At 37.8% G+C, this 12946-nt stretch overlaps 1 protein-coding gene across 1 annotated transcript in view; it reads left to right on the top strand.

Moving 5' to 3' along the window:
• Nucleotides 1-12946, top strand: part of Jak2 (Janus kinase 2) — a 62449-nt gene that overhangs the window by 14778 nt on the left and 34725 nt on the right. The window contains exons 4-6 of the mRNA XM_021151607.2: nucleotides 3947-4070; nucleotides 7340-7457; nucleotides 9089-9234. Coding sequence (XP_021007266.1) covers nucleotides 3947-4070; nucleotides 7340-7457; nucleotides 9089-9234 — 388 coding nt within the window. The remainder of the gene's footprint in view (nucleotides 1-3946; nucleotides 4071-7339; nucleotides 7458-9088; nucleotides 9235-12946) is intronic.

A 12946-nucleotide genomic window follows, 5' to 3' on the forward strand; every position in this document is an offset into this window, starting at 1 on the left:
CAAGAGTTCCACTGTATCACTGGGTGTGGCTTGAGCATATATGAGACCTCAAAGTCCGCCTCCACATGACACAGTTCTTCTAACAAGGTTACACCTACTCCAGTAAGGCCACACCTCCTAATAGTGCCACTCCCTATGAGCCACACATTTGAACATGTGAGTGTATGGGACTATTCCTATTCACACCGTCACAATATATAATTTGAGTCTCACTTTTGACCTATTTTTAGTTTCATTCGAAGTTATACTAAAGGTTAGAGTTAATCCTGTACTTGTATTATTTTCTTTAAAAGTACTGACAAAGTCTACTTAAGCCAGTGGCTTTATTCCTGTTGTTTGCTGAACTTGATAACACTCACACTGTTGCAGGCTTTCTTCTTCTGAAGTTTATGTGCCGCTTTGTTACTATGTTATGGCTCCTCACACAGGAGGAAGTGCTAGGTGGACCTTTTTAAATATTTTATACACACAAGGTCCTCAAATTAGATACTGCTTTTTCCAAAGCTACCCTAGTTTGTCTTTCTAATGAAATTGTAACAACTGTAGTTCACAGGACAGCTCACTAGTAGGAATCTTGCTGTTTCTGCTGAAATGAATGGCTGAAAGTGCTGTTGTGTTCGATTCGTTTGCACTTCCGTCAACACTCGGTATTGCATGCCTGTTGTGTGGATTTGCTTTACGAGAAATAATATTTTCATTCTGTAGCACTACTAACTTTTAATCTTGATTTTTTTAATTATAAAATACTTCAGTTAATATTTTATATAAGTATAAAGTACAAACCAGGGTACTTAGGATTTAAATTTTATCATTTTGCCATTTCGATTTCTATAGTGTTATTTTGATGTATTACATTAATAGGATTTACTAATTTTCTAATTTAGCGCTCTCTGCAATTCTCTGATAAATGAACAATGGACTTTGTTGTATTTTTTTTAAGAAACATTTATGGATTGGGTTTGTCAGTACTTAGTTTAAGATTCTTATATTTTGATAAATAGACATTTGTGTTAAAGCAGAATGTCTTTTGTGTTTTGGTTGTGCTTTCATGTAACCTCTGAACCTGGTTATTTTCATTCGTTCCGGATTTTCCTTTTATTCTCTTCAACCTTTATTTTCCATTTAAAAAAATGTAGATAGATTCTATATCTTATATAATGTAGTTTTATTTAGTTTTTTATTTCAAAATAATTTTTTAAAGTTATATTTTTCTGAAAATTGTCTATCTTTTTAAATATATTGGTGTAATGCTCTTCTAGCACTTTGTCTTTTAATTTGCTTTTAATTCAACTTGTGTCTATTTTTATTCCTTGTTAGATATGACAATGACTGTTAATTTTGTTAATTATTAAAGAAAATCAACATCATCGATTAGTTTTATTTAATTTGCACTATTAACTTTCACTTTTAAAACTCTTTGTATGGGCTGGAGAGATGGCTCAGTGGTTAAGAGCACTGACTATTCTTCCAGACATCTTGAGTTCAATGCTCAGCAGCCACAGGGTGGCTCACAACCATCTGTAAAGGGATCTGATGCCCTCTTCTGGTGTGTCTGAAGACAGCTACAGTGTGCTCATATACATACGATACATTTTTAAAAAAGTCTTAAAACTCTTTGCGTGCGTCTCTGTGTGTGTGCACTTGTGCACACACAGACATACGGATATGCACATGTATGCAGATGCCTGCAAAGGCCAGAAGAAGGTATCACGTTCTCTTAGAGCTGGAGTTACAAGCTGTTGTGGACAGCTTGAAATGGGGACTAAGAGTTGGACTCTAGTCCTCTGCAGGAGCAGTGAGTGTCCCTACTGCTGCGCGCTCTCCAGACCCCTCCTCTAACTTTACTGTTTTCTTCTTTTGGCTTTCTGCCATTGTTCTTTTGTTTGCTGATGTACTGATACCCGGATGATCCTGTTATTGTCTGATGTAAATGGGTTACTACGTATAATTTTTCCTCTTGAGAATCACATCAGTTGTCTATTTTTTTAACATAAGGAGCAATATTTGATAATTACTCCTATGAGTACATTTAAATTTCATTAATAATTTTTCCTTTGACCTGAGATATTTATAAATGTTTGCGGTTGAATTTGTTGCAGATCTTTCTTTGACCTATGAGGCATATTGAAGTATTTGTAAATACATAAAGGAATAAAGGGTACCTTTAAAAAGCTGCTACTGAATAACATTTATAATTTATAAATTACTACAAACCTACAGAGAGTTGAATTGAGTTTCAAATTATAATTTAAATCCTATCAGTTTATCCCATTTATGTATAAAGTGGAAATAAATGAATATATTGTTATAATAAAAATATTCTCATGAAACATAGGCTTCAATATAGGATTTATTTTTATGTACTCAATTCTGATTTAACTGAAATGCTAGAAAAGGTGGTTTGTGTAAGTTTACCTTTTCACGCTTGTGAAGACTTGTTTTGAGTCCCAGGGGATTATTTGGTGCATTCATGTGCATATATGCATGTGTGTGGATGGTTTAAAATATACTTGAAAAATTATATATACTATTATATTGCTATGTTCTATGTACTTTTTTAGACCAATGCCCTTCAACCTTTACAAATATCTTTTATATTTACTTTATGTGTGTGACTGTTTTGCCTGCATGTATGTATGTATGTATGTATGTATGTGTATCACAGGCATGCCTGGTGCTCAAGGAGATCAGAAGAGGGCACTGGATTCCTTGGAACTAGAGTTATAGAGAGTTGTAAGCTGCTGTGTGGGTGCTGGAAACTGAACCTAGGCCCTCAACAATAGCAACAGGCTCTTTTAAATGCTGAGCCATGTATGGTGTGTGTGTGTGTGTGTGTGTGTGTGTGTGTGTGTGTGTGTACATGTGCATGCCTGAGGAGGCCAGAGTCATCAGTCAGTTCCTGCCGGAGCTAGAGTTACAGGTGGCTGTGAGCTGCACAGGGTGGATGCTGTCAGCTGTCTTAGGTCCTTTGCAAGCGCAGTATGAATCTTAATTGACAAGCTAGCTCTTTAGCCCTCCTTTAACATTTTATGTGTTTCTTAACATATCTGCCCCCTAGTGTGTGTTTTTTCTCTTGTACTTGAAATTGAACCTAACAGCTCACACACCCCAGACATGCACTCCACATTGAGCTCTGTCCTTACTTCTGTGAAGTGCCTGAAAAAGATGCTGATGCCGGTGCTATACTCTTGTAATCCTAGCAGTTGAGACACGGAGGCTGCCCTGTCAGAGCTTAATGTCAGCTTCATTTGCATAAGGGGTTTGAGGTCAGCTTGGACTACATAAGACCCTATTACAAAAAGGGGAAAGGATGGAAAAAGTATTTGGGGGCAGAGAGATAGCTCAGTTGTCATTTAACCTGTAAGGGGCTAGTGAGATAGCTCAGTGGGCCTTTCCATTTTTTTTAAAACAGTGCATCAAATATAATTATTAGTATAGTGTGTAAAACTTCTCATTTTAATATGAAAAGGTTTCATTCTTATAAAAGTATCCAGTGGCTTGTTGTTATCTCAGTGATTTGATAATTAGTATCAATTAAAATATACACATGTATACTTGTGCATAGTCATACAATGTAGTTTTTCCCTCAGGGTTTAAGAGTTACTTGGAAACTCTCTTTAGAAGACAGTTAAAAGCTGGACAAACTGTATTTTTATCTTCATGTAAGAATGCCAGTATTTTTTAAAATATATAGAGAGGAGTATTTGATTAAAACTTAGTTTTAGGGAGTGTTTTCCCACAGTATTCCACCTGCGATTGGAGTTTCTGCTGACTGTTAGAGCTGTCACCAGGGCTCCCCGATTGTGTTATGTAAATGTTCTGCCCTTTGCATCTGCAGTCAGTTCCTTATGACTCACCTCTAGGTATCACGTCACGCAGATTATGCATGTTATGTAAATGCTCTGCTAGCTATCTATAATCAGTCCCTTTTATGCTTCATTTCTAGGTATTACGCCTGTGTATCATAATATGTTTGCTTTAATGAGTGAAACCGAAAGGATCTGGTATCCACCCAATCATGTCTTCCACATAGATGAGTCAACCAGGCATGACATACTCTACAGGATAAGGTACTTTCTGACGTTAAGTAAAAGATAAAGCCAGAGAAATTGTTGGCTCTGTAAGGTGATACCTATGATGTGTTGTTCTGTTGGGATGCCACTTCATGACTTTTGATTATAATTAAGAATTTTTAAAAAAGAACAGGTGAAAATAGCTTGCAATCAGTCCTTAGTGTCTGGAATATTGCCAGTTTCCCAGGAAATGTGATGTGTGTGCAATAAAAAGCAATCTTAACAATTTTTTTTTTTACAAATAAAATTTTAAAGTTGAAAGTTTTTGTTTATAAGTTAATGTATTTAGCTATATATGGCAATGTGAAAAATATTAATATTCAGAAAATAAAAATCCAGATTTTTTTCTGTATAAAAGAATAGCAAAGAAATAATGTTGGTTTTACAGATAGCTGTAATTCTCCAAGCACTCACATGTTATTTAATTTCCTTATGACTTAATGAAACATTAAGAATTCCCTGTAATAGATAAAGAATTTGATGTGACGTATTTCTCATAGTTATTTATGCTCTTATAGCTTGGGAAAAGTTTGAACTCAGACCTAGTTTAACTGCCTTCTCACCAGCTTGCTTTTACCTCATTATAGAGATAATATGTGTAGTATTTACTATCATTATTTGATGGTCTTATTTATTGATTTTTATTTGTGGAGACAGGTACAAAAGACTTTCCCTGACCTCACTGACTAGTGGGACTGACCTTGAACTTCCTCCTGCCTCTTAACCCCCAGCCGTTCTGAGATCACAGGCGTGGCCACCACACCCAGTTTGTTTTGCTGAAATCAAACCCAGGGTGTTACATGTGCTGGGCAGAGTGGTGACATCATTAGTATTTAATGCGTTCTTAGTAAATTTTCATATTTCATTACTGACTTTCTTCTCCTTGGTCTGTATAAAACATGTAGATGCATGTGTTTGGGTTTTCTGCTTTTAAGGTAAAACAATGTTAGTAAAAGAGTTCAGGGTCTAAGTGGTGAGTATAGGAAAAGGGGAATGGGCTGGAGGAATGGCTTGGTGGTTTAAGAGCCCTGGCCACCCTTTCTAGAGGACCCAGGTTCCATTCCTAGTACCTACATGGCAGCTCACAAATGTTCCAGGGGGTCTGATGCCCTCTTCTGGCCTGAACACAAAATACATATGCATATTTATTTTAGAAGAAAACAAAATAACGGCCTTTTTACATAAAGTAGCCAGTTGTAACAAAATAATGAAGCTTTCATAAAATAATTTTATAGCTTTAACTATTTGGGGATAATCTAAATAAGAAAAAAATAAGAAACAATGTGGGTGCCAGAGGGTTTTTTTTTTTTTTTTTTTTTTTTTGAGACAGGGTTTCTCTGTGTAGCCCTGGCTGTCCTGGAACTCACTTTGTAGACCAGCCTGGCCTCGAACTCAGAAATCCACCTGCCTCTGCCTCCCGAGTGCTGGGATTAAAGGTGTGCACCACCACGCTCAGAGTTTGCTTTTTAGCATTATAATAAACATGACCAAAAGCAACCTGGGGGAGGAAAGGGTTTATTTCATCCTACAGTTTACAATCCATCCTGAAGGGAAGATGGAGCAGAAACTCAGAGGAGGAACTCCTAGAGTCAGGAGCTGATGTAGAGACCAGGAAGAAACTAGCTTACCTCTCCTGTCTTGCTCAGATAACTTTTTAATACAACCTAGACTCACCTATCCAAAGGTGGTAGCATACACAGTGGGCTAGACCCTTCCATATTGATCACTAATCAGAAACTACTTGACTACAGACCAGTCTTACGGAGGCAATTTATAATTGACATTTCCATTCACAATATAATGGTAGCTTGTGTCAATTGAAAAAAAAAAAAACCTCAACCAGAACAATGAATAAATATAAACCTACTTGGAAAATGAGAATATAATATAACTAAGTATCCATGGTACACTGAGCCTCTTTGGATATCAGATTTCATCTATGTTCAAGGCAAAGGACTTGAGTAAATATTTCTCCAAAAAAATGTTTGGCATGCAAATAGCTAATAGGCATTTGAAAAGATACCCAACATCATTAGTCCTGTGAGAGGTGTAAATCAGATGTGCTATAGGTTAGCAACCAATCCACTAAGATGGCAAAAGTAGACAGGCAAACAATAACAAATGTTGAAAATTATTTGTACTAATTAGAATGCTCACACACTGTCAGTGAGAATAGGAAATGGTAATGGCACTTTTGGAAAAGATTGGCCATTTCTCCCAAAGATAAATACAGTGTTGCTAACATGAATCTACAAAAACATTCTTCACAGAGTGTTGTTCACGTTAGCATAAGAACAGAAACAACTCAAATGCTTTTAAAGTGATGAATGAATAAGATATGCACATCATACAGTCCTGTGCTAATTCATTAGGAATAAAGTACATGCCACAGTGTTGATAAAACTTACAGTGTACTAACTAAATGTGATCACATAAAAAGACAACATACCACAGCCATTCTTTTGAGTATAAAGTGAGTAGAATAGAATTTGTAAAGGTGGTAGCTTGTAGCTAGGGGTTAACAGGGTGACTTGAGTTTGATTGCTAATACCTATGGAGAAAGAATAAAAATGTGAAATCAAATTGTGGTGATATTGGTACCACATTGAATACTACAGACCACGCAGCACTTTAATGTGCAGACTGTACGTAGATAAACTACATCTCAAGACTTTTAGTTTCAAAAGTGAGTGTACTTAATTTTTCTTTGAACGATACATTTTAGTGTTCATTTCCTTAAAAGGAGGAATTATTTGTGTGCACAGTAGATTTCACTTTTCGATGCCCTACTAGTGTTGCTGGACTTAAGATTTTTGCTGACTTTTATATCTACATCACTTCAGTTTCCCTTGATTGCTTCTCTTCTCCATCCTATGACTTATCACTCCAAGGTGGCTGTGTGCTTTGACTTTAGAGTTACTTACGCTCCATCTGCCATTGCTCTTGCTCGATGCTGTGTGTGTTTGTTTGTTGTTTATGGAAACAAAGTATTCTTCTAGGTAGCCCAGGATAGTCTCAAACTCATGCTTCTCTTGCTCCAGCTCCCTGGGTTTTGGGTTACAGATGTGCTCCAGGATGCTACACTCTGTTTCTTGTGTTTTCTGCTGACATTATAATCATGTTGTTATGCACAAAGCCTTTTGTTTCACAACCTGCATTCAACACTGCTCTTTGTGTTTTATAGCACAGCACTGGTCACTTTTAGTGTGTTACTGTGGTCTGTGCTTGAACTCTGGAGGCTGATAGACTGTCTCGTTGTCTTACAGGTTCTACTTCCCTCATTGGTACTGCAGTGGCAGCAGCAGAACCTACAGATACGGAGTGTCCCGTGGGGCTGAAGCTCCTCTGCTTGACGACTTTGTCATGTCTTACCTTTTTGCTCAGGTATAATTATAATATAGTTATATTAATCCTCTTTATATGTGTATTAAATCAGAAATTTCTTTCTATTTAGTATGCATCTTAAGTAGAGTAAGTAAGTTTCATGTGGGAAAATGCAGCTCTCCCTGCGGCACCAGCTATGAAGAGATAAGGGGATGGTCTGTTTGATAATCATTTTCGATCTCATGATTTACAGATGTATTTTATAATGATTCCATGAATGGACCCTTCCAAAGTCACTTTTTTTTCTCTTTTAAAATCTAAGTCATTTTAAGGATTTTCTTTTTAAAGGTAGCATAAATTTAGCAGCAGAATTCATGTGGCCATTGGATGGTAAAATTCTATAGAGTTTTTAATAAATAAATTTTGGATACTTTTGTGTTTACATGGTAGGCAGTAAAATGTAACAAGATTCCTCTACAACAAACAGAGTGAGCTGTAATAGTTGGTAGGCCCCTCAAGGGAGGCTGGCCACGTTTGATACTTAGAGTGGGAGCTGTGTTCAGCTCTTTGTCCCCTAGTACTATAGTGATACACTTCTGTCGTGTTATTTGAACACCTCATAATGCATTCTTTTCTATTATCTTTAATTTAACAGTAATTGAAATATTTTCTTTTTAAACTATTTTATTTTCATGGGCTACTACTTTTAACTATCCTATCATGGAAAGAAACATGGTGAGACAAATCTATTGAAAAATGAAACAAACAAAAAAATGAAACAAAGTGAAAACAAAACAAAAACTTCTATTGCATCATTATGAGTGTCTAGCCATACAAGAATACTTTCCGCCTGATCCCAGGCAAGCTACCCATGCCAGTCTCTCTGAGGTGCCCGTGTTCTCTCTTTGCCTCATTCCTTCTATGTCTTTGCTCTGCTTTGCACCTGTCGCAATGCCTTCGTCATTAAAGAAAATTAGGTTTCAAAGTTTCCATGAAAACTTTTAATTATGCCAATTGTATACAATTTCAACACTCTCTAGGTTCCTAAAGTATCTGCTGCGTGGTACTTCACTTACCTGACATCGTAGTGATCTGCTTCTATGTTTAGCTTCCAAGAAAACAAGTCTGGTCTTTCTGATGGATTAAGACCACCTTCTGTGTTTCTTTATAGACCACACAAACTCTAGTACAATGCCTTCAATATGAATTGAAGTCCGTGTACATTTGATTAATTAATATTTATTTTAGTTTAGGCATTTTAAAAATGTTTTTAAGATAAAGCTTTATGGCTGGGCAGTGGTGGTGCATTCCTTTAATCCCAGCAGTTGGGAGGCAGAGGCAAGTGGATCTCTGTGAGTTCTAGCCTGTGTAGCCAGCCTGGTTTACAGAGCAAGTTTGAGGACAGTCAGGACTACACAGAGAAACCCTGTCTGGAAAAAACAAAACAAAACAAAACAAAACAAAAAAAAGAAAAAAGAAAGAAAAGAAAAGAGAAAGAAAGATAGGCTATGAACCCAATTAAAATCAGTTTCTATTTGTATATGAACCTTGGTTAATTCTTTGTGGTATAATGATAAAAGCAGAACTTGGTTTATTACTTTTAAATGCGTATTTTAGGAGCTAACATATAGCAGATAACATAAATGTGATAGTAAAACCTGAGCCATGGCCTTCTCGTTTCTGTTTCTCAGTGGCGGCATGATTTTGTTCACGGATGGATAAAAGTCCCTGTGACTCATGAAACTCAGGAAGAGTGTCTTGGGATGGCGGTGTTAGACATGATGAGAATAGCTAAGGAGAAGGACCAGACTCCACTGGCCGTCTATAACTCTGTCAGGTAATTTCCTCTCACAAAGCATTACATACTTTGTATCGTTTGCTTGTATTTCCTGTGTTTGCTCACGCGTTTGAGTTATTAATAAAAATGGAGGGGTTACGGAGATGGCCCAGTGGGTGAAGTACTTACTGCACTGTGGTTCATATCCCCGAGCCACATAAATGCCGGGATGACACTGTACACCTGTAACTGTAGGTGGGTAGGTCAAGGCAGACAGCTCTCAGGGTGTGGCTGACCACCGTTCGACACAGTCAACACAGTGAGACGGGTCCAGGCTCCGTAAGAGACTGCCTCATAAAATAAGGTCGAGGGGGCTAGAGAGGCGGCTTCCCGGGTAGAGGTGCTTGCTACACGGGCTTGCTGACCTGAGTTTGATCCGTGAAGCCCACAGGAAGGTAGAAGGAGAGCACTGACCTAAGAGATGTATCTCTGACCTCCAGGCAAGTGCTGTGGCAGTGTGCCCCCAAACATGTCATGGGCATACCCACAGTAATATAAAGTAAAACTTTAAAATAGGCTCTGTACTGGGGGAGCACTGGCTGACTTCCCAGGCTTGGGGATTCTCCCCACCCACATAGTAGCTCGGTCAATTGGGACCCCAGTCCAATTAGGTGGGAAGTGAGAAAGACACCACCTTGACTCTGACCCCCTTGAGGTTGCATAGCACATACACCAGCATGTACATGCGTGCTCCCTCCATAGACTGCACACACTCAGCATGTCTATGCGTGCTTCTCACATAGACCGCCCAGAAACTAAAAAAGTTAGGGGCAAACTTTTTCCTACTACAGCGCATACTCTGGAAGAGATTGTGCTTTCAGGTTCTATAACATCGCAGGTGGTCATCATCTGCTTTACGTGTTCTGAAAAGACTCAGTAAGTTCAGAATAATGGAGAAATACTTTAAGGCATAATATTTCAGGCCTAGTTCTTATATTGTGCACACGATCTGAAGCAATAGTTTTCAAGTCATGGTTTATAACTTAGGCATATTAGACTTCTATCTGGCAAATGACCCAGAAGATTTGAATTCTGAGTGTGAGGGGACACACAACAGTGAAGTTTATACAAGTGATCTGGACTTGACCTTCTGCACATTGGATTTTAAGAGTCATGATGGACTCTTACAGACCAGCCCCAATGGCTGTAAGATACCTACTTTAAAGAATATACATGCATTTATATATACATATACGTGTGTGTGTGTATATATATATATATATGGTGTGATATATATTGTGTGTGCCTCTGTGTGTGTGTGAGAGAAGCAGTTGCATACCCCCTCCCAGTGAGTGACTCAGTTGCTCCGTGCTGAGTGACCTCAGAGCACGTCCACATCTAGTTTATAGGGCAGAAACTTCTTTGTCTCCCCCCTTGGTCTGTAAGTATTCTTGCTTTGGTTTTAGATGTCCTGTTAGGCCTTGACACAGAAAGGAGGCTGTAAAGCCTGGTTTTAGGAACTCACTTAGAAATCTAAATGATTCGATCTAAAGGGAAACAAAAAAATTGTATTTTGCACTCAGAGCTTGATTGCTGTTAAAATACAGACTGACAGGAAGGTTAGAGCCCAGGATGGCTTCAGAGTCACTGTGGAGCACAAAAGGCTTACACTTGTGCTCCTCCTACCTCTTCCTCCCAGGTCCTGGGACTTTGGCATGTGTCACTGTGCCTGCTTATATATAATTATTTTCTTGATTCTTTTAACCCTCTCATGGAATGAGGCTATAAACCTGTATACAAGCTTTTTTTAAAAAAATCACCTTTCTGCCTTTTATTAGTGTTTCTTAACTGTACAAAGTAATGGTTTCCTTTTATTTTCATACATGAATATCCACCTCACCACTGTCCAAATAATCCCCATTCTATTAGTGGAAATTTTGGAATTTTGGTGTCTTTAAAAAACAGAAATATGATAAGAATATTTTTATTTTAATTCCCATCGAAGGATACTGGGATGCTTCAGATTGTCCACAGCAGTTAACTAAGATTTGCCTCATGCTCTGGAAGAGAAAAAAACTAAGATTTTGCCACCTGCAGATAGTTTCTGCAATTGCGTGATGTTTGGAATTCTGGGGACTTTTTAGAAGGTGTATAAGAATGTGTATTAGAGGGCCCTAAGAAGCGGGGTGAGTTGTTGGTTGGTAGTTGGTTTATTGTTGGCTGTGATTGGTTAAGTACTCATGTGCAGAGAAGAAAAAGAAATTAGATATCTTGATGGTGGAGATTAAACTTGCACCAAGGAACTTGACATCCCTAATCAGCAGGAAGTAGGGTAACTATAACATCGCCACCTTTCCAACCCCTGGCTTCATTCAGGGTTCTTTCCTCTCTCCCCTCCCTCTTTCCTTTCTCTTTTCTAGTGGTGGGGCACTGAAAGGGTGGAAGAAAAGGGGTGGAGAAGGGTGGAAAAAAGAACGCCCAAGTAACACAGAACAGGTACAATTCTACTTTGTGGTTTTTTTTCCCAGAACTCTGGACATATTTGGAAATATTCTAGTAATTTACTTTAAAAATTGATAATTATTAGCTAGTCATAAGGGTTTTTGTATACATGGAACTGACATATCACAATGTATACATATTTAAAACCATTAAACTTTTTAAGTACATTCACAACATATTATAAAGAGGTTCACACAATCTTCAAAACATTTCTTCCTTCCTAAAAGAAACCCCACGTACATTTGTGTTTCAGCCCTAGTCTTCCTTTCCCCAGACTCTGACAACCATTCATCTATCTCTGTCTTTCTGGATTTGCTTATTTTGGTCTTTTTATATAAATCGAACCATACATGGAGTGGCATTTTCCTGAGTCTGACTTCTTCTGGTGTTTTCTCTAAGTTTTTAATTATTAATGCAAGTGTATGACAGTGTGGGTTTGTGCATGTCATGTGGAGGTCAGAGGACAGCTCTCAGGGATCAGTTCTCTTCCTGGTGATGTAACTCAGGTGTGGGCTTGCATGGCAGGTGCTTTTACCCACTGAGACCTCTTGCCAACCTTAGCATAGTGTCCTCCAGGTTCAAAAGTACAATAGCCTATATCAGCTATTTCATTCTTTTTTATTGACAATCAGTTCCATTTTATGTTATGTTTTTGAGGCAAGGTTTTCTGCATAGCTGTGACTAACGTAGAATGCTGAGTTAGCCAGGGTGGTCGAGTGCACAGAGGTGGGCCTGCCTTTGACACACTTGAGGTAGGATTAGAGGTGTGTGCCACTGTGCCCTGCATGTTATTTGTCTCTTCGGGTCGTGGTAGGGGTAGCGGTGTCTAAGTGTGGGTTGGGTTTCGTTTTCCCAGTGACTGTTGCTGATTAGTAGCTTTTAAAAAGCTTATTGACCAAATGCAGATCTTCTTTGAAGATTGTTCATTTAAATTCTTGGTCATTTTTAAAGTGAGTAATTTATATTCACTTTAAATGTATTTAAATAAATAAATGCATTTATATTTTATTGTGTTTAAATTTTTTTTATATATTCTGGATGCAAGATAAGTAAATCTCTAGATACAAGTTACCACATTTAAAAAACTTAAAATGCTTTTTCATAATTTGTGAATTATTACCTTTTAATTTTCTTGATTGAATTATTTGTGGGACTAAAGTGAGGAGATGTAAAATTAGAGGTGGAATGAATGAAGTGTGAGCTGATCACAAACTAGGCCATGGTAGTGCCTCCTCCAGGACATGTGGTGGTTGGGTTACTAGGAGAAAAA

Source organism: Mus caroli, chromosome 19 (genome assembly GCF_900094665.2).
Source record: "Mus caroli chromosome 19, CAROLI_EIJ_v1.1, whole genome shotgun sequence".
NCBI classification, from domain to species: domain Eukaryota; kingdom Metazoa; phylum Chordata; class Mammalia; order Rodentia; family Muridae; genus Mus; species Mus caroli.